At 37.1% G+C, this 21,618-nt stretch overlaps 2 protein-coding genes across 2 annotated transcripts in view; both read left to right on the top strand.

Moving 5' to 3' along the window:
- Positions 1–13,998, top strand: part of BTBD8 (BTB domain containing 8) — a 44,266-nt gene extending 30,268 nt beyond the window's left edge. The window contains exons 15-18 of the mRNA XM_075039017.1: positions 269–356; positions 916–1,055; positions 2,198–4,552; positions 5,896–13,998. Of these exons, the coding sequence (XP_074895118.1) occupies positions 269–356; positions 916–1,055; positions 2,198–4,552; positions 5,896–6,365 (3,053 nt within the window). The 3' untranslated portion in view covers positions 6,366–13,998. The remainder of the gene's footprint in view (positions 1–268; positions 357–915; positions 1,056–2,197; positions 4,553–5,895) is intronic.
- Positions 13,999–18,014: 4,016 nt separating this feature from the next.
- The window catches only part of C10H1orf146 (chromosome 10 C1orf146 homolog), a 7,848-nt gene continuing 4,244 nt past the window's right edge, over positions 18,015–21,618 (top strand). The window contains exons 1-3 of the mRNA XM_075039016.1: positions 18,015–18,118; positions 20,099–20,192; positions 21,323–21,491. Of these exons, the coding sequence (XP_074895117.1) occupies positions 18,050–18,118; positions 20,099–20,192; positions 21,323–21,491 (332 nt within the window). The 5' untranslated portion in view covers positions 18,015–18,049. The remainder of the gene's footprint in view (positions 18,119–20,098; positions 20,193–21,322; positions 21,492–21,618) is intronic.

Genomic DNA, 21,618 nt, shown 5'->3' with positions numbered 1-21,618 from the left:
GCCTGGGAATCTTTAAAAAAATCTATAGATGGATGAGAGTCACCTTCTTCCCCTGTAAATTAATATTAACTTGAGATAAGAATATTACATTTCTCCTCTATTAACTGACTTAATTTTATTATCAACTGATAGCCATATAAAATGGTAAAAGTTTTACAAGTTTAGCATCTATGTTGTTTTCAATAGCCCATCTTCATATATTATTTTTTCAGTACTTATATGCAATGCCTTTCCCCTTATAATTAACTTTGAATTTACTTTACAATAGTAAAAACAAAGCCATCTGTGAAGACACCAAATGGAGTCGCTAACAAAAAAAAAAAGACTGAGCTTGAGGCTAATGTCACAACAAGCAGGTATGTTACAAACCAATATGCTGTGTTATATGTATGTATGTGTGTGTGTATATATGTTTGTGAAAAAAGTTTCAGGTGAACTGTTAAACTTACTGTTAAGTCAACATGTTCTTTTTAATCTGAGAACGGTTGTCTATTACATGTTATTAGCAAAACAATTTGAATTAGATATTGGAAACATTGCTGTAAAGATAAAATTGGTTTGGCTTTTGTGTTTGATTGTTCCATGTGAATAATTTTAAAATTGTTATAGGTCATTCAGAATTCTGCATACTGGAACAGTTAATTACTACACAAGGTGTTGTAAACTTACTTTAAACTTTCTGGGATAGCTTAGATTAAATTGGACAGGAAGACAGCTGAAGCACTGTGAAATGGGTCATTTACAAAAATATATACATACATACAGGTTTTATTTTCAGAAAGTATACCTTTTAGGTTGCATTTTCAATGTTTATATATGTGTGCGTATTAAAACACATATATTGCTTGTTTAAATGTAATTAAACATTGCCAAACCTTAAGCTTGGAAATAATGGATATAGTAATTTCTTTGCAGTCTGACAAAAAAATCAACTGGAAAAGGGTGTAATGAACAAAATGTACAAGCTGTTCTAAAGAAAAAAGTGAATGTGAGTAGCAATTCTGCAGCACAGCAAAAGGCTCAAAACACACCTACCAGTTCTCCCAAGAACCAAGGTAAAGTTTCGTACGGCAATGAAATAGTCTGCCATTGTTACGCAAATCTTTGTCTTTTTTTCTTTTTTTTTCTTTTTTCATGCAAGCATTTGGCAAAATCTACAGAACAATTCTGTTTGTTTTCCATATTTCACTTTTGGTGACAATCCTAAACTGTAAAATGCAGATGAATGTGTGTCAACTTCAAAATATTTAAAAGATGGTCTTCACTGCCGGTTGTTTTCTTCGCCTTGTTTAATCTGCTTTGCAGAGTCTTTTATTTGCTGATCCTCTGCACTTCTGCACTTGGAACCATGACTGAATTCAATAGAAATTCTGTAGGTCAAGCATTTATAATATGCATCAAAGATCTGGACTGCAGACTCCTTTATGAACTGTTAGCTCATACCTCCCTTTTTTTGGTGATCCCCCCAGCAGTAGCGCTACTGATACTGACCTACCCCACAAAGGAACACTTGATTTCAACAGCTATTTATATCAAGTGTGGGAAATGACATTGTAGACCACAGACAGGAAACCCTGCTTTATAAAGATACAAAGTGTTAAGGATGGAGCAATCTTTAATCCCATTTGGACTTGGCACTTACTGAGGGGGGAGAAAAAATATTCAAGTTACATTATCTTAAATGCATTATGGTACAGAAAACACAGGTCCTGTCAATTTGTGGTCATTAAAGATATGGCAGTATTTTCTGACTGAGCAGGGACATTAATTCTGGTATTCTAATCCCATTATAACTAATGTAATTATTTTCTGCCTAGTTTCATTTCCTCTACAATATAAATTGGATACAGTACTCATCACTTCCTGTGCTAAGCTGCTGTGCAGTGCTTCTATGCACTACTAGATAGCTGCTGCTTTCTACTCCAGTCATTACTACTTCAGTTACAGGTTGAAGTAATTCCTTTACGTATAGTCTATGAAGTGCTTTAGTTTTAAAGATGGCAGGTAAATGCAAGATGGTATTTTTGTCTACTATTTAAGATATCAATTCTTAATTCTTTAACAAGCCTTAAATCCCTAAGTTACATAAAAAGTTGAGAACTTGCTTCTCAACATAAACAAACACTAACATAAATTTGGTGAATATACTTTGACTAGCATATACAACCTTTATAGTCTTTTTTTTACTGTTTGTCAGGACCTCAGGGAGAATCACCAAATTCACTGAAATCAGGAATGTCTCCAAAACATAATGAAGAAAAGAATGTGTTGCAACATCTGGTTCAGACAACACTCCCAGAAAAACATCCTTCAGCCAAGAAGAGGAGCATTAAGCAGTCACAAACACCTGTAGCAAAAGCCACCGCAAAAGTAACACCTAAAACTTTGGTTCCGTCAAAGCATGCCGAGATGATGAATAACAAAGACCCAAAACCAAAAATGGCTGGGCAATCTGTATTAAAATCTCAGTCTTCTGCCCAAAAACATTCAAGGAGTGAATCTCCTATTGTCCAGAAGAATGTGCCCACCTCTGAGCACAGAAATTCAGGACAGAAACTTGAAAAAACCATGGCTGATGCTGTGACAGGTCAGCTTCATGACAGTAATGAATGCTATTCTGCAAAGCAAAGTGAATCTTTAAAATCTGGGATGGAAAGTAGCAGTGAAGATAAACTGCTGGCATCCTGTCAACCCAATAAACAAAAATTATCAGATCCTTCTGAAAATATGGAATACAAAATACAATCCAAATCTTCTTCTCCTCTAATTACAGAAGAAACTATTTCTAAACTGCACATTTCACTGCAAAATGAAATGGAAGCAAGACAAATCTGTGGAAGTCAGACTGGAATTAAACAGATTGAAGATACAGAGAAAGATGATAATGCAGCTGAATTTCACTGTCATGCGCAGCCTTCCAGTGATGGATACTCAGACTTTTCCAAGGAAACGAATGAAAAGGCTACTGCTTCAGGAGAACTGGTGAAACATTCAAAAGCAACTGAAGTCTGTACTAAGCAAAGTAATAAATTAAACTCTGAAACAGACCTTAACTACAGTGAAAATGCTTTACCAAGCTTTTCCAGAACAATAACCAGTAAAGAGGATGAGACATCTCCTCAGATTCATATGGAGGGATTTCTTACAGCTGATGAGCTGCATGATACATCAGCCTTGACTGAATACAAATCAGTTACAGCAGATTTAGATGATGTTTCGGAATGTTCTACAGAACAAATAACAGAAAAATGTTCACCTAGTTACACAGAGCCTATAGATCCTACAGAAATGCCAGAAAACCAAGAAAATGCAGAAATTCCCTTTGTGGACCACTGGAGTACTGGTGCACTAGATCCAAAAGAGAGTCCTGAGTCAGATACTGGCAGTGCAACCACATCCTCTGATGATATAAAACCAAGATCAGAAGATTATGATGCTGGAGGCTCTCAGGATGATGAAGGATCCAATGAAAGAGGCATTTCTAAATGCAGCACTATGTTATGCCACGATTTTCTTGGAAGAAGCAGCAGTGACACAAGTACACCTGAGGAATTAAAAATTTATGACAGCAGCCTAAGAATAGAAGTGAAAATGAAAAAAGAGGGTTCTGATCTCTTCCGTGTTAATTCAACGAGTGATGATGAAATACCACGAAAAAGACCTGAAATCTGGTCCCATCAAGAAAGTGCAAGGACCAATACTAGAGAAAGCAAAAGTTCTACTTTTGGTAATGCACAGTTTACTCAGGAAGCAGACCAAGTTTCTTCTTCTGCTGATGAAACAGAAGATGACAGATCTGAAGCAGAGAATGTTGCAGAAAACTTTCCTCCATCAAATGTTCCTACTCAACAGTTCCAAGGAATTGATAATTTAGCTTTTGAAGATGCAACAGAAAATGATACTGCAAGTCAAGAGTTTTCTAAAACTAAAAATTTCAAACGTTCTGTTTTACTTTCAGTAGATGAATGTGAAGAATTGGGATCTGATGATAAAGTGGAAACTCACACTTCACATCAGCATTCAATAGATTCTCTTACTCCTTCAGAAGTATTTGACAGTGTTTCTCAAGAGCACCATGGAAAGACTTCTTATTCAAGATACTCACTGGAAATTGAAGATGGATTCCTAGACTCCAAACAGCATAAGGATAGAGACAATAGATCGGATAAAACTGAAAGTTCTCTCCTACATCTTCATGGCACTGAAATCCCAGGGAAGGAGAATCAAGGTGCTTCAATGACTGAACAAAATTGCCCAGAGAATGTATATTCAGCAGCTAGTCCATGTACAGGAGAAAAACAAAAAGTAAATATGAAGAACGAGGTGGCTAGTGAATTTCACCAGTGCAATAAATACTTAGACAATGATGCAAAATCTCAAGAAAGACCATGTCATTTGGATCTTCATCAGAGAGAAACTAATTCTGATGTGCAAAAGAGCAGCTCTGCAAAACCTGTAGAAGCCAGTAAGAATCAGATACTGACTCAGGAAGGTCAAGTGAGAGACAGTCAACCAGCAACTACTGAATGCGCTAATACTGATTTACTTCCAGGTAATGTACAGAAATAGAAACATTCAGTCATTCAAAAACAAAGTAATAGGGAAAGCTTTGGCAATTTGTCTGGGATTGAATCCTGAACTGAAGTAATTTTGGCTGAAACTATATTAAATTTAAATATTTTTAAGTATTTCACTTGGGTAGAGAATGCTTGTCCGTTTGAAATATCCGTCAATACCCTGCTGTTCAATGAGAAACTTCACTACAAGAAAAGAGATTTTATGTAATGCGAAAAGAAAGATTGGATGCAGTTGTCTGTACTTCAGTTATTTTTGATCCAATCTAACATTGACAGCATCAGCTTTTGATGGAATCTTAGTATTTGTTTTGTCTGCTTGACAACATATAGTATGTCTGAATGGGATGTGCAATAACTAAAGTAAAAACCTTAACTAAAGCGCACTGAACTGTTTACCTGAACAGCTATATGCATTATTGTTGTAATTTATTTATTTATATATTATACACAAACTTGGATCCTTCTCCCACTGAATATAACTGAATATTTGCCATATACATCAGTGGGAGCAGGTTTGAACTCTGATTTAGAGCTGATATGTCTAAAATTCTAAATTTTACCAGTAAAAGCTTATTTCCTAAAACAGAGATTATACTTAGAACTAATGCTTATATACAGAGAAGTTCTAACTTGTTTCATGTAGTTAGATAACTACTTGTCTAGTTTTGTGTTTTGTCTTCTTTATACCAATAATTCAGTCTGTTTTATCCCATCAAAAATATGCAATAGTGTTGATTACAACTATTGTGTATTCAAGAGTAATGAAATGCTGATGATGATCTATGTTCAGCCAGACCACAGAACAAGAAGACATTAAAAGTTGTACTATTTTATTTTAAGTTTGCTTGCCCTTGCCTGCAGCTGCCCTTGCATGTGCAATTTAGAAATAAGCCTGTGGATAAACAATTTTGGTTTTAATTCTCTTCTAAGCTGGCATAGCTTAAGTCACCATTCAGTAATCATTCTCTATTAATTCCCTCCATGCACCTCCTGGTCTAAATTTAATTTATGTAGTAAATGAGAAATTTCATGTGCATTAAGTGTATATTTACATTGTCATTTTCTGTATCAGAAACTTAATTATGGAGGTTATTGTTAATTACCAGTGGTGATTGCTGCTTTAATTTATAAATCATACTTTGTTTTTTACATAGGAAATAAATGCCTCAAATTTTGTCAATTTTGTATAACCCTTCACCCCCCCTTTTTTAACCTGGTTGGATTGTCCTTCCTGAATGAGTTAAATTTTGCTCTACACAGCCCTGAGGGGAGGATCATCTGCAATTTTTACATTGTACAGTATTGTGAATTATTTCAGGAGACATAGATGATTATGACACAATGGCACAAACCTGCATGTATGAGCATCGGCCTTCAAAAACCCTTTCTCCAATATATGAGATGGATGTTGGAGAAGCAATTGAGCAGAGGATGGATTCAGAAACAGCAGTTCTAGATGTGGATTTTGAAGATCAGCAGTTTGCAGAACAGGACTGGACTCTTCTCAGGCAATTGTTATCTGAGCAGGACTCAAATATAGGTTTCAAAAACTCTGTTCCTGAAGACCTTAACTTAGCACAATGTCTTATCAATCAGACACTGTTTCTGGCACGAGATGGTTCGAATCCTCAGGGTACATCACAAGTTGACACATTCAGTAGGTGGACTGAACTAATGTCTCCACTTGATGATTCTTCAGCAAGCATTACAGTGGCAAGCTTTTCATCTGAAGACTGTTCGTCCCCTCAAGGGGAATGGACAATTCTTGAACTGGAAACCCATCATTAAGGTGATCAACTGTTTGCAGCTGAACTCCAACCCATTCCCCAAATCTATTTTTGATGAGTTGTTTCCAAACAGTAATGAAATACTGCATCAGTCAAGAACAAGCAATTCTTGATACTGAGGCAATCTTTCTGATATAATGAGGTAAATACATTAATTTATAATCTAGATTTAATCACAAGTACAAGAATTTTTCAAGACTTACATGTCTGTCTTTTCTAAAAATGAACTTTGAGCATGTATTTTCTAGAATTGTTAGAAAAATTAGATGACATGAAAGAAAAATCTCAGTTTCCACTCTCCCTTTTATCTTCCTTTCTGACATTTAATACTCTCATTGAGCAAGAATTTAAAGATGACTGCACAATTAGTAGAGCTATTCCCCTCTCTTCTTTCCCCATCTCCATATGGTGACTTCATTTTACAACAATAAAGATTCAGAATGGTTGTGTTGAAAGGTGATGTGTGCCAACACTGCTTTAAATAATGGAAATACATACTTACATTCAAAGAAAACATTTCAATATGAATTTGCCTTGGGCCTGATTAATATGAGCAGCTTGTTTCATCTGTTTCTTCCAGATTTAATTTTTGTATTTGGTTTGTTTTGTTTAGAATTTTCCAATAAATTTTTTAAATTGTCTTTCCTTTAAGTATAAGACTTCTGAGGGCCTGTGCTATAGGAAAAGCACTGTTTCTTTCTTGGAAATGCACATATTTAAGTAAATATTTTTAATGGCATAGTGCATGAATTCAGAGGAGTTGATAGAATGCTGCTCCTGTTAAAAAAACAGTATGTCTGATATCTCCAGAAGTGTATCTCAGTCTGAAGTCATGGTCAGTGTTACATTAGAAGTCTGATGTTGACTAGAATTGCCTTCAGGCTTCAATTCATTATACTTGCACCCTTCTGATGCTGTCTGAGGCATTGCAAGATTCTCAGGAATTTTGTTTTGTTTGTTCTCATAGATGCTACATTTTTGGAGGGGTAACAGGATTCTTGCATCTTCATTAATACCTCTAGTGTAGCTTTTATATTGAGACTAAATGTCAACATAACTATTCTTCTGACTAAGAGTGAAATAGGATATATTCAGTAGTGCTCATTATGCTGCTTTTGGCTATTAATTTGGGTATGGATAGGACTGTTTATTGTCTTTTCTGATTTGATGGGGGAGGAAGGGAGTAAGAAACTATTTGTAATTCTTACCAAGTCAAGCTCCTCCTGAAACATATAAGGTTTTTTCCCTGTAAAGGTTAGGCTCTCTAAGATATCTGCATTATGGAAATAGTAAGGCTTGTCTTTCACACAGCTTAAAATCTAAACAGGAGGTATTCTACCATCTCTTAGTCATTAACAGAAGTGCCTTCAGAGGTGGGTGCCATACGGCAGTAAAAGGCTACTAACAGGTGGGGGTTTGTCTTAAAACTATTTAAGATAAGAGCACAACTTAAGCTGACTGTAACCACTGATAATATGGTCAGTTTTGCAAGCTTTTGCACAATTCCAACAGTGCACCTTGATTTTCTTTAGAAGCTTCATTTCTTTTTATCCATAGTCAGAAACTCTTCAGTTCTGTGGAAGTATGAAGGTGCCCCAGCATATGACTAAACAAGTTACAGCTTGTCTTATCTTTGGACTTGACATAATAAAGAGCTCTGAGGCAAAATAATTTATCTAGAAAGCCACTTTGTTGAACTTCTGATACAGAAGTGATGTTTTATTTTCCCAAAAATAAATGGAGGAAGAATTTTATGTCATTCTTTAATATCAAGGCAGGAAAAAAAAAGGAAAGCCTTCCTTTCTCTCTGTGTCAGTGCAGAAGCAGGACTCTAAATTCAGGGAAGGAAGATGTTCAGTCTCATAATAAAAATCTTTCCCCTAGTCTTTTAGCTTTTAGCAGCATAAATAGTTTGAGATATTATAATTCAAAATATTTTAAATGTAATATGCTGTATTTACTCCAGTCTTCATATTGAGGGAGTTAAAAGACCCTTTAAAAGTATAAATCATCAAGAAAACCTCTTTTTCACCTTCAAGTTTACAAGGTATAGCGATAGTGGATAATCTTTTGGATAAATGAAAGAACTATAGTATTAGCCATAGTAAAAGATGAAACTCTATAGAAGCTCTCACAGAAGGCTTGAGGAATGGTGTTTTCTCAATTTCTATGTAAGAGACTAAAGTAAAAGTTATTTACAACAAAGTTTAATCAACTTTAAAATCCTGATGATGTTCTGGTAGTGGGCATTCACATGTTAAACAACATCACATTATGGAAAGGAGAAGGTAAAAGATTAGGAAAAGTAACAGAAAGCAAAAGAAGGCTTCCTTTTGTCTATTTTTTGCTTTACCCAGATTTTTAACTTCTTACTGAATTGAAAAAGTAACACTGAAAAGCGGCACACAAAATTCCATGTTTGTCATGTGAAATAAAATCATATATAGGGGTTTTTTTAATTGTTTATTTTCTTTGCATTTACTTTTCCAGTTGTATGAAAATTTAATTAGCTTCTCTCTTCAAGTCCCCAATGATGTTGTTGCAATTCTGTTAATAGTTTTGCAGTAGACCAGTGATTAAGATTTGGTGTATTGTTCAGCTGGTACATATGCAGCCATAGAATTCAGCTTCACACAGCCAAATAGTCTCTGTAGAAATAGCAGGAATAGAAAGCGGTGTTGTTTTTAATTCATGTTACCAGAGTGCCTGTGAGGCTTAATCAGCCCAGCATCCCACTGGCTAGACATTGTACAAACACAGAACAAAACCAAAGACTTCCCACAGAGTGGTTATAATCCAAGTTAAGACAAAAGACAAAAAAAAGAAAGGATGGAAAAGTAAAATGAGAGTGTCAATATTTGTTTAGCTGATTAGCAATGGTTTCAGCACACCATCAATTTAAATATTGTCATTTTTTTCTTCTGTATGCATTACAAGAAGGGGGAAGCAGAGGGTGAGATTTGGAGGGTGGGTAATAAGGGAGCTGTAAGAATCTATATTCCTGACCAGCCCTGTGTGCCATCTAAACTCTGCTCCTGTTTGACCTTGTTTAGTAGTCCCTCCTTATTCAGGAGGATGTTCAAACTTCAAGCAAGTGTAGGTGGCTATCTGTTTAATAGTATCAGTCATCTGAGTTCTCTGGAGTCCTGCTTATGCTTCCTGACAGTGATTTTGCCAGTGTATTGGCCTCTTGTCTAAAACATGAGAGAATGGACAAAGGTTTGTTTGAAAACTTCATATATAAACAACCAAAAGCTAGTGTCATGGGCTCCAAGTGAATAGTGGTTAAGAGGTCCTGAGTGACCTCTAAAGTAAGGCAAGGTATGTATATCTGATGAAACAGTGAAGAAACTAAAGAAAAAGATGGCATAGTCAAAATAATGTTTAAGAATTTACCTTTGCAGTGGTATTTTGAACGAGTAAGAGCAGTAAAATTGCTTTGTCAAAGCCTGAGAAGACAATGTTGCAGTCAACAGGTGATACTGACAGCTTACATGAGACTGTTATGTGAATGGGTAAAGATGTCTGTATCCTACAGGTAGTAAAAAGAAATTTAGTGAAATATCAGTGAAATTTAGAGAAGACCCAGAAATCAGAGTTTAAGATAATGACCCTGGTTTTGCCTACCTTGAATGACATGTTATGAAAGTGAAAAATAAGGAGGGATGTTTTATGTGTATGGATGCATTAAGTTTAAAATAGGCTAGACCTCCAAAGGGTGATGTCACTAGGCATAATTACCTTTTTTGCTTGGAAAATTAAGAGTCTAGTCTAGAATGGAGAAGCCATTCTGCAGGTTTTTCACATATAGATGCTAGCTAAAATAGTATTTGTGGAATACAAAAAGACACCAAAAGACATATTGTGGAGGGAAAAGATTAGGAAATGGAGGCCCAAATACTTGGAACCTTACAGGAAACTGAGGGAAGTGGAGGTTCTTCCAAATGATCTGCTCAAAAAACACAATTAGGGAAGCAAAGGACATCATAAACAAAGATGGTGACAGGAGTCAAATGAAGATGACAGGATATAAGGAAAACTGCACTATATTTAGCTTCACTGAAGATGGCCCACAAGAAGATGAGTATAAAATAGCAGTTTTGAGACTGGTTAAGAACATGTTCTTAGGGACTGTGATCAAAATGAGATATTGGCTTCCTCAGAATGAAAGGCAGACAGATGCCTGTTTGGTAGAGTATGACAGAATTACAGGAAGGAAACTGAGCTTAGTCATTAAGAGAGAGGCAACAGTTAGAAAAGCATGTCAGTTAACAATATATTTTGGTTTGGTTTTTAAAGGCATATGGTTATACCATATTTATATACTGTGGCAAAAGAGATGAGGAGACAGACCTAAAGTGAAGATCAGGAGAGATTAAGTATGCATGAAATGAGATCAGCGGGCAGTCTGGGCTGCTACCACAAGTGATCAGATAAGAGCGTAAGAAAAGACAAACATCTGCTTTTATGGTAGGGGTAGTGGAAAGGACACTCCATATATTCATCATTTTTCCTCTTAGAAAAACTTGCTGTAGAATAATAAAATTACAGAAAAATTGCAGAAAACCCATGGAACTACAGAAAAACACAGGCTTGAAGGGACCTTCAAAGGTCTCTAGTCTAACCTGCTAAAAGCAGGGGGTAAGTTCAAAGTTAGATCAGGTTATTAGGGCCTTATCAAGGTCCATAGCACGTAAAACAGTAATAAAGTCAGCAGGCAGGAACACGATGCTCATGGGAAATAGTTGAGATAAAAATATTCTCATTCTAATAAAACTACTTTGGCATTGTTGGAAAAGATTAGTAATGAAGTACAAGGAATATGGCTTGCTTAGCAATATTTTTAAGTTCTGGATATGTGACTGAACTGTACACATTTAATAATTTATTCCACACTTTTTAAGGTTTTAAATTATTTCAAAGTTACACTGAATTTTTGAGTTTGCAAATTTTATTATTATTTTGGAGGAACTAGTGGGCGAGAGAACTTCCCATATTTCTCACAAAGACTGTCCATAGGATCTGTTCCCCTAGCATTGTCTATCTATCTCAGTTTCTTTCAGGGAATATGTACAAGAAAAATTAAGGCACCTGTTCTAGGTACAGATTGTAGGAGACTATTTTAAAACTTTGAATATATATTATTGCCATCTGGAAAATAATTAGCAGCATGCTTATTGCACTTTGTTCCAGAAAATCTAAACCTTTGCATGAAGGAATTAAGAACTGCTATTATGTTGTTCATCTGTTGCTCAGAACAAAGACATTTAAGAAGTCATTATTTTGCTTCCACTAATGTCAAAAGAAAAACTCCTGTTGACCTCAGCTGAAGCAGGTTCAGGGCTTACCTATATTAAATGCATGTACTAGAAATGCTATTTTTTCCAATATGTCTATTTCATTTCTAGTTTTACTCTACTAATAACATTGTACAATTGTAGACATGACAAATTGCAGCTAGAAAGACTTCAATTTAGGAGTCATAATTGTATGCATTCTGTTAATATTTCATGACTGGGATGATTTAACATTTGTACGTTGATAGATGATATTCTTGCCGGGACTGCACAGGAATTGAGGACAAAAGACAGAATGAGAAGTAGCAGCTTTGTTAAAATGGATGATTCCATGCAAATGGACTTTTAGATTTGAAATCCAGTATAATTAGAAGCATTCATCTCTTGCAGAAAAATCCATACTGGTTTTCAGCCCTATCTCTTGAACACAAGCTATATATGCTATTTTGGAAAAATAAGCTTTAATGTGTGCAATTTTGCAAAAAAATTACAGCTCAAATCTATTCTTTGGCTAATTTAAAACCAAGCTTCCTATTGACAACTACTACGCATGTTTAAGGAAACTAAACCTATAACAGGGGAAAGTGATTTATATAAAAAGTGGCTATCAGTTGGGGAAAAATACTGGGTTTCGTAATATTTCTTTTTTTTACCTTTGGTAACTAGTAACTGAAGAAGCTATACAGTCCATGCATGCACACACACCTGTTTATTTCTTGCATTTGACCCTCCTTTTATACTTTGCTTTGCAATCAATACTGTGTGGTCAGTTAGGCCACAGTTCTGCAAACATGGGAACAAATCCACTCAAACATTTGTGGAGTGGCTTTCAGGTTAACATTCACTTTTCAGAAGGGGTAATGGAACTGGCACTGGGGGCAGGCACTGTGCATGCTTGTGGTTTCATTTGGTACTCAATGAAGTTCCAATCCTGATGAACCATCTGCACACAGTTAAAGTATGAAATAATAACAGAATTCCATTAAGTTGCTTCCCTGTTCTCCTTGATTTATCACTGAAGTTCCCAGCTCAGAAGACTGTTCCATTAGAAAAATCAAAGTCCTAAAAAGTCTAACTTTTTGCATTACATGCAACAAAAGATCTTTCGCTATTGCACAGTAAAATATGAATACTGATCAGATCTTCAGTAACTGAAGCCTCAGTATTTGGGGGGGTTGACTCAGTAACTAGATATATTAAACAAGGACATTGATGGTCAAAGTAGGTTTTGTATGTTAACAGAAGATGACTTAACAGGATTAGAGTAAGTGCATATTCTGGTGAACCTGAACAGAGGCTCACATGTGCAAATTTGGGGACTGAGCCCAGGTAGTAAAAAAAGTGGTATAAAACCCATCAGGTTTTATATTTATGAACACAAGTAAAAGTGACTTGGCTTTTTCTCAACTCCCACTGAAATAAGTGAGTGGTATCCGATCTACATTTATAAAAATCAGGATATTTTTAAGTGTCTGAACAGAAAGACTGGTAACCCGAGTAAAAATTTTGGCTCATATAACTTACTTTCTAACTGTATGAGCCAGTTTTGAGACTGATCTCACCAAATGACTTTAATCTACAGCATCCTCATTTATGCAATCCTTATTTAGTCATTTGTGTGATTTTCTTACACTTGTGTTTAATGGAATCATTTTAGTTCTTCACTTCTTTTTTTATAATCCTCTTTTGAGTGTGGCATGGCATCCTGTCTCTCAGTAGAATTGTATCAATGTGCATAAGATCAGTATAAATAGGACAAACCGTATGTACATGCCAGATTCAGTGTAGGTAGCATAAAAACTTTTTGTTACCTTCATAGAATGAGGTAATTTTCATGTGTGTCAACATGAGACCCACCTATAAGTCAAATCTCCTACCTGTAACAAAATGTCCTCTATCTTTGTGGTAGACAAGGAAACTTCAATCTCTACTTTCTGGATTATCGTGTTCTAGTAATCAAGATAATTCCTATATATGTGTAACAGGATGCATCTGGAGAAAAGTTTGAGTCACTACCTGTAGTCCATGGCTTTATGGTCCTAGAATATTTTGACCACTCAGTATTTGGGAGGGTGTTAAGCTCTCAAACTGAATGCTTGCATGTTTTCCACCTGCTTGCTTTTCAAACCCAGATAATTAGCTGGGGCCCAAGTAACCATACTTCCAAATGACTCCTTGTGAACATGGTCTTCTGTTTCCAGAATCTCTGTACAGTTGCATAGTCCCACAAGCTTTCTTCTCCATGCTACATACTGAAGATTCTTAGTTGATTTCTGTATGACAGAAAACAATAAATCCTATGTGTAACTTAAACGTTGAGTCATTGTACTTCATTGAACTTATGGACTGCTGCTATCAATTTTTATCTGTGCTCCGTAAATTGCAAAGTAAACGTTACTTTCCTCTTCTATCTGTTTAGTGGACCTTCACTCCTTTTTCTCCTCTAAACAGAAAAAGCTACTTTTTCTTGGATCATGTCATCAGAGAACAAGACAGGTGATGTGTGTGAAGATGAACAATCAGTTCTCACGTAAAAATCTATAGAGAAGGAAGATACCTATGTAACTGCCCTACAAAATCAAAAAATGGTGCTGATTTAGAACATAATGGGATATGGCCCAGGAGAGTGCAGAGAAACACTAATTTGATGAAAGATTTTGCCTTGTCATAAATTAGTTATTCATGCAAATGCTTAAGCCATTATCTTCATCATATGGGAGTATTAATCCCAAGATCCTTCTGTTCCTGCCTAAATGGGGTTCTCTGCTCTGCTCCCAGAAGTTATTTGATACGCTACCAGACACAGCCCTATTCTTTCCCTCTCTTGCAGCTTCACCTGTATGTGAAATGCACCATGTAGGTATGTGGAAAAGGAATGTTTTGAGATTTAAAGCTAAGACTAACAAAATGTCAGAAACTGTCACAGCAGAGATAACTGTAATAAATTTAGCTCATCAGGTAGCACAGGATCCCTCAAAGTCACTTTTTGGAAGGGAAACTACTGGGGAGAAGAATGCTCTGAAGAATTATGCAATCTAGAAAAACCTGTTTTCTTCGAGTCCAAGCTCTATTTCATTAGCCTTCTGACATTAGGCTGGTAAAAAGAGAAAGCCAAGTCACATAGTGAGATTCATACTCAAATGGCATTGCAAAACAACCTACTACCAGAATTGTCCCTTAAGCAGTTCCTAGCCCAGGGGTTCAGCATGTCCCATTGCATAAGACTTGGACCAGACAAGCGTTAGGCTGGGGTGGCTCTTACACAGGAGGCGGTGGGGTCTGTTCCCCTCAGAAGTTTCTAACTCAGAAAGAGTCTTATTTTTATTTCAAATGTGAACTATTGTCAAATGTAATGACAGGCAGAAATATATTCAATTAAGTTTCCAGTGTAACTTTTTGTCAACTGAAATTAAGGTACACAAAAGTTACCCGTTAAAATGTAACAACTGGAGTCAAAATACTGACAGGAAGCAGTTTCTGTTAAGGTTTTGGGTTTTCTCATTGTCCCACACTTATCCATCATTGTACTTTGATGCCTCTCAAGTGGGTATTTTGACTTGGGGGGTAGGGAGTGTCCAACTTCATGTATGATAAATGGCTATCGGGGAAAGAGGCATCTGCTGGTATCCCAGGAACCTAAATCCAGTGTTTAAATTTATCTGTAAATTGTTTCTTTAAAACCTGTTATGTACCATACATTTCTAACAGTATTACACTGAAGGAAACAAAAATCTACTCACCTGTTAAAGATATTTACACTGTGAATCATCTTTTATTCCATGCTATTCTCTATTATTTTTTCTCCATCTGAATTGTTGTAATTCAATTAATGCATGTACATTAGACATATTCCAAAATATGAATTCAGATACACTATAGCGTTATAAATCAAGTGTAACAAAACAGTTCCTACTCTTTACCCCTGGTATTTCACTAGTACTGACACAGAAATTCTTTTACAGTGTGTATGAATTCAAACTTCACGTTGGCAGATGTTAGTGGGATCATCAAACCTCATCATAGAACTGCCTTATTATTTTATAATTGTATTTTAAAATAACTCCTGATGTTCTTAACTCCCTGATTTTTGTATGCAGTCAGAGCATGTGGCTCCCTGTGTTACAGGAAATGGCTTCACAGTTTGTTGTTCTTGTCCCAGCTCTCCAGAACACTGCAGTCAGGATACCTCATACATATGTTATTTTCCTTTAATTTGCCGACTTTCACATTTATAATCCACAGAAATGTAAAAACTCAGTATTAAAAATATTTGACTTACTATCAAAAGTAGCATGACATTTCCATACCCTTGCAGTGAGGGGTAACTGTAACTCGGGTGCATTTGACTAACAGAAGCAGGAAATCAGATATGAATCCACTTCTTGTCTGAAACAAAAAGAAGAGTCATTTTTAAATCACTAAGATGTCTAATTCTTTCTAAGCAAGCCAGACAATTTGCTATTTAAATGTATCATTTTTAATATATAAATGAGGTCACTTTCTTCAATTTCAAAATACTCTAAAAAGAGTTTAAAAGGGAAAAGCTTTTACTACAATCGCAGATTTTGAGTAAAAATACCGGTTTCAGTAGATAGGCCTGAGTCTAGATTCACATACTGGCTGAAGAGCAGAGCTGGAAATCAGTGCTCTTTATCAGAAGTTTTAACAGCTCTGCACTCCAGCTCTTCTTTACCATGTAGAAGAAGTACTGTTTCCTCTCATATGATGAAAAAAGAAGCTCCAACATTCTCACTACTTCTCTTTTACTGAAAGTGGTGCTGTTTCTTTCTTTCACATTTTTGTACTGTAACTTCTATATTTAGAGTATCACAGAAAATCATTTGGAATATTGTTGCCCAGAAATAGCTGCAGAATTAGCTGTCCATTAGAAACATTCCCTCACGATTTTTTTCCGATGCAAAAGTAGACTTATTACCATCACTGCTCATAACACCCTCTTGTCCTGCCTGGTGTCCTTCCACGTTCTTGTCCGTTCAGTCCTTTTTATCATCTAAAAATGTCACACAACCTGTACTTGCACGGTAGCAGTTTCTCAGGCTGACACCGAGTTTCTGGAAGACTTTTATGGGGACACTCACAAGATGACAGGGTTTTCAGCAGCATCCCAGCAGAAGCCAGTCACCATATGCTGCAGGGCAACATGGAGCAGCAGACAGGAGTCGAGTGGGCCAGAGGAAAGGCAAGCAGCTTCGGTGCTTCTTCACTTCCCACCAAGGCCCGAGTTACATTCCTATCAGCAACTCATGTGCGTTTCATTTAGTTGTTGAGAGCTTTTGTTTGCTGTCTCTTAATTCCTCAGACCTGTGAAGTAAGGTTTGTTTCAGCTGCCGCACGTCCGCGGTAAGGAGCAACCGGGCTCCTCCTGAGGGCTGCGGGAAGGAGACGGGGCCCCCGCAGGGGCCCGGACACCCCCTTGCCGAGGACCGACCTGCTCGAGCGCTGCGGCACGCTTGATGCCGAAGGGCTCCACGCCCAGCTGCCAGGCCGAGAGACACCGCGGCTCCTGAGGCGGCTCCTGAGGTGGCGGTCTGCCCGGAGGGCGGGAAGCGCGGGGCGGGCGGTCCCTGTCCGCTGCTGGGGCTGCTGCCGCTGCTGTCCCGCCGGGCTGCAGGGATTTCATTTTAGCGCCTTACCAGGTTTTTAAGACGCGAAGAGGCCCGCTTAAAACTGATATTGGGAACCACCTGGCACGACGGTTTCGTAGAAACCAGCTCTCCCGCCTCAGGCGGGTGCCTCGGGGATGTGAGGCGAGGCCAGGCCCAGCCCAGCCCCCAGGTTGCCTCACGCTCTTGCCAGGGAGCTTCAGTCTCCCCGACTGCACCACATGAGCCTTAGAAGCGCCTGCCAAGCTAGATATGCAGGAATATTTTCAGAAGAGTGAAATGGAAACGTACGTGAAAAGAGCTAGTGCTCAGGCCTGCGACGTGGTGGGCCGCTGCAGGCCAGGCAGGAGGCCCGGGGCAGTCTTCCCAAAAGCGTCTTTGTGTAAAATATGCACAGTGACAGACGTGCCCTTTGAAAATAGGGCAAATGTTCCTTAGTCGTTTTAAGTGCTTTTAGGAATGTTTTTCTTAAGTCCTTTATTTGTTACGCTGCTATGCCTTATAAAGGAAGCCCTCTCAGATGCAGGTTTTTTTAAAGCCATTTAGATACCTAATTGCCATGTTAAATTAGTTGAGTGGTAGTGGGCACCTGCATACCTTTTGGAGAATTGGGTAGTGCCCTGTTTTTTAATCAGATTTTTAATGGATCCGTGTGCCTTAAACCTCTTTAATTGGCAGGTAACATTTGTCATCTTCCTTTTTCCAAGCTTTTCAGAAGGTGGCACCTGAGATTTCACTGCAGAGCCATTAAACCCTTGAAAAAAATGACAGAAAGTGGTGGGCAGGAACAGTCAAGATGGATAACAACAGTTATTATGAGCACAGCTCTGCAGGTACAATACCACTTGTCAAGAGCAGCATCTGACTCACTAAGAAATGCTGAAAGCAGCATTTCCTATATTCTATATGTGGAAATATTATGTGCAATGTCAATTAATATAGTTTTTTGAGGATAAAACAGTGATAGTAGGCTGAATTTACTTCTACTATAGTACTGGTTCTTTCTTGTGTGTGTGTGGTTTTAGTCCTAGCTACTTATGTACCTATTTAGTATTCTTACCACGTGCTATTCTGAGTTACACTGCTTTAGGATTGTCCTCCTGACTCATCACTTTTGCACTGCACTGATGTTGCTTTCAATTAGCACTATAAATAATTTAATCAGAAACATTTTTAATTTTCTGAATTTCTCCCTAAACACTTTATTTTCTATTATACAGTGTCAACATTGGGGTAGACTATTACTCAGTAAGTGTGCAATTCAGTTTAAAATGTGAGTCTTACAGATATTGATGTATATTTATATCTGTTAATATCAGAAGCCTAGACTGTGTTCCCCAGTAAAGTGAAAGGGTATGTCAAGGAGCTGGTAATTAGTTTCTGCAGCTGAGGCCAATTTCATGCCAGCTGGAGAGAATTTAGAGGCAAGAGGGCTTTGATTCACAAGCAAGGATATCTTATGCTAGCTTGGCTGACAAGGTTATCACCCCATCTCTGCTGTATAAATGGGTGAATGGTGTTGAAGTAATTCCTGAATCATCTCAGTTTAAAGCCTGTTCTTATTTGCCTGCTTGTCTTGGAATGACAGCCTGTAAGCTGTTCCAGTCTGGGAACTGCTTCAAGAGCAACTTAATCTTTAATATGGTGAGAGGCATCGGAGGGCAGTGATCTCATCAGCTATACCAGCATAACTCACTCCTATTAATAAGAGCCCCAGCTCTACTCAAAACTACTGCTGTTAGTAAGGACTCCTAGTGAGCAAAGATATGGAAATAGCTGAATACAAATCTAAGATGGCTTTTCTTTTATAAAGGTAGTGCTTTGTATCAGTTTTGGTTATGAGCTTTCTCTTTTCCCTGTGCAGCTATTATATATCTTATACCTGTTATTTATGTTTGTACATTAAATAATACACTATCAGCAGTGGCTTTGAAGCAGAAGGTTTTTCCAAAATTGTAGTTAGACCTCATAAGCAGCTGTCATTGAGTGTTCCCCCCTTTCCAGACCAATTGAAAGTGTAACATTTCTGGTTACTGTCTCCTTTAGGGTTTGCTTGCTGTCCTGACTTTACTTTGTACTCTTCCACTAAATCACAACACTTCCCTATATAGGCAGGTTGGCTACATTTAAATGGGTAGGTTGAAGAACATGTTATTAACTAAAAAGGATTCGGTGATTTAATCTTTAAAATGTGTGTGTTTGAGCAGCTTCAGTTGAACATACTGCAGAAATGCTTTTTGCAGGCTGAGAAATATATCCAAACCCACCATTCTGTAGATGATTATATTGCATAGTGCAATGTTCTAGTTCTCCTGAGTGGATTGCATTCTGTCAAAAAGCTTTAAAGAAAATCATGTCCCATACAGATTTTTCTGAACTATCTTCCAGATGAAATGCTGACATCTGTGAAAATAATGCAGTCTAATTAACTGGAGTCATAGAAGCACACTACTGTATGTTCCTCACTTCTGCAAATCCTCCTTTAGCACATCTTACAAAAATAGACTGTAAAATGTTTGAACTTCTTTATGTATTATGCAAGAGTTTCCTGAGGCAAACCGAATGTATGCATACAAAATTTGTCATTCAGTGTTTGATAACTTCCAGTGCAAATATTTCAAAATTTCATTAACTGAAAAAGTTTGATTAACATTTTACTACTTTTTTATTGCAAGTGGAAGAAAAAATATTTTTTAAACAATGATCCTAAAGTTCTGTCTAGAATGGTTCAGATGATGCTTTAAGACTTTTTCTATCATCTAACTTGTTGGCTGAAAACATACTTTAAAAATAACCTTTTAAAATTTATTTAGAATCATGAAATTTCTACAATTCTACAGAGGCAACAACACCGAGTTCGATATTCAGAATCAGTGGAAATGGGATCCGTGATTTTTTCTCTTTCTGGTACAGTACTTTGAAGTTTATGCTTTTAAACTCCTGAACTCTAATGAGGTACATGATCAGGCCCTGTTGTAGGCTACACTGAACTGAATAAAAGCTGCCTTGTTGGAATGTCATGCAATAGTGGGAGGAGCTGTGCTGTGATAGCCTGTAAATCAGAGGACAGAGCAGAGAACTTCGGGGGTTAAACATTTTCATTGGTTTTTACTTTTTTTGGACTTATTGTAGAACAGCTACATTAGATTTAGTGATCATCAGCCGAATTGTTTAGTAAATTCTTGTTATAACTGAGCAAACATACTGAGTGCCACTATGTGTAAGACAGCCATCAAGATCTTTAGTATTCATGGCTACAAACACAAGAGCGAACCAAGACCCTTGGCTTTCATCTTCCAAGTTGAGTTTGCAGATCTGGTGGTAGCAGAGGAGCTAGGGAAAGGATTCTTTGAGCAGGTTTGATTAGGAAATCACTGAAACTGCAAACTTGAAATATCTATCCTTCCTTTTTAGAGCAGAAGATGCTTTAGACAGGTAGACAAGATCCTTTCTCTGAAGTTTTCCTGAACTATGAGGATTAAAAAGGCATGCATTGGCCTCATCTTTTGCATCCTTGATTAAGACTCCTAAACTTCAGCCTTCTTAACTTTCCGTTTCAGAATAAATTAGTTGACAGGGTTATGATTCCATTTTTCATGGTAGACAGTTTAGCTAACTTTTAAGATGTTACAGGTGTGTTTATCTCATTTAGAAATAGGACTTCCTGAGCTCTTCAATCAATCTTTGCATTTGTCCTAAATTAATTCCTTTATAGCAGTTGCTTGTTCCTGAAGCATGTACTTTCAAAGGCATTCACATGTCTGTACTTTGAGTGGATTAAACAGTTGGGGGTTTTTTTGATGTTATGGTAGAAACTAACCTCCAAGTTATTTGTAGTTTTATCTTAAAATTACTAGTCATCACTGGCCAAATCTCATGATTGCATTTCCCTGTCAAGATGTGTAAATTCATTCACATCTTTTGTTCCATCGCCTTTTAAACTAATGGTTGAATAAGAATTCTGCTTCCTGGTTTGTGGTGAGAACTTAATCACATTACTGCCATGATGTGTACATTTACATCAGTTTCTTCAGTAGGTGTTGCATTTTTACTGTCAGACATTCAAGAATTGCTTATGACAGGGGAAGAACAGTTTTCCAAAAGAATTCAGAAGTTCATAAACATTCATCGGAACAGTTTTTTGGTTTTGTCAGCTGCTCTTCATGGACCAGAAGAATGGAATGTCATGTTTAGGATTCAAAGAAGGTATGATTTCAACATCAAACCAGACTTTTTATTGCTAGGAAGAAATGAAGTAGCAGTCTTAGATTCGGGGATATTATTTTAGGAATTATTTTCAGGAATGTGAATTTTATTTTACTAGTGCACTGCA

Source organism: Buteo buteo, chromosome 10 (genome assembly GCF_964188355.1).
Source record: "Buteo buteo chromosome 10, bButBut1.hap1.1, whole genome shotgun sequence".
Lineage (NCBI taxonomy): Eukaryota > Metazoa > Chordata > Aves > Accipitriformes > Accipitridae > Buteo > Buteo buteo.
The sequence above is the reverse complement of the archived record's forward strand: the minus strand, read 5'-3'. Positions and strand labels throughout refer to the sequence as shown.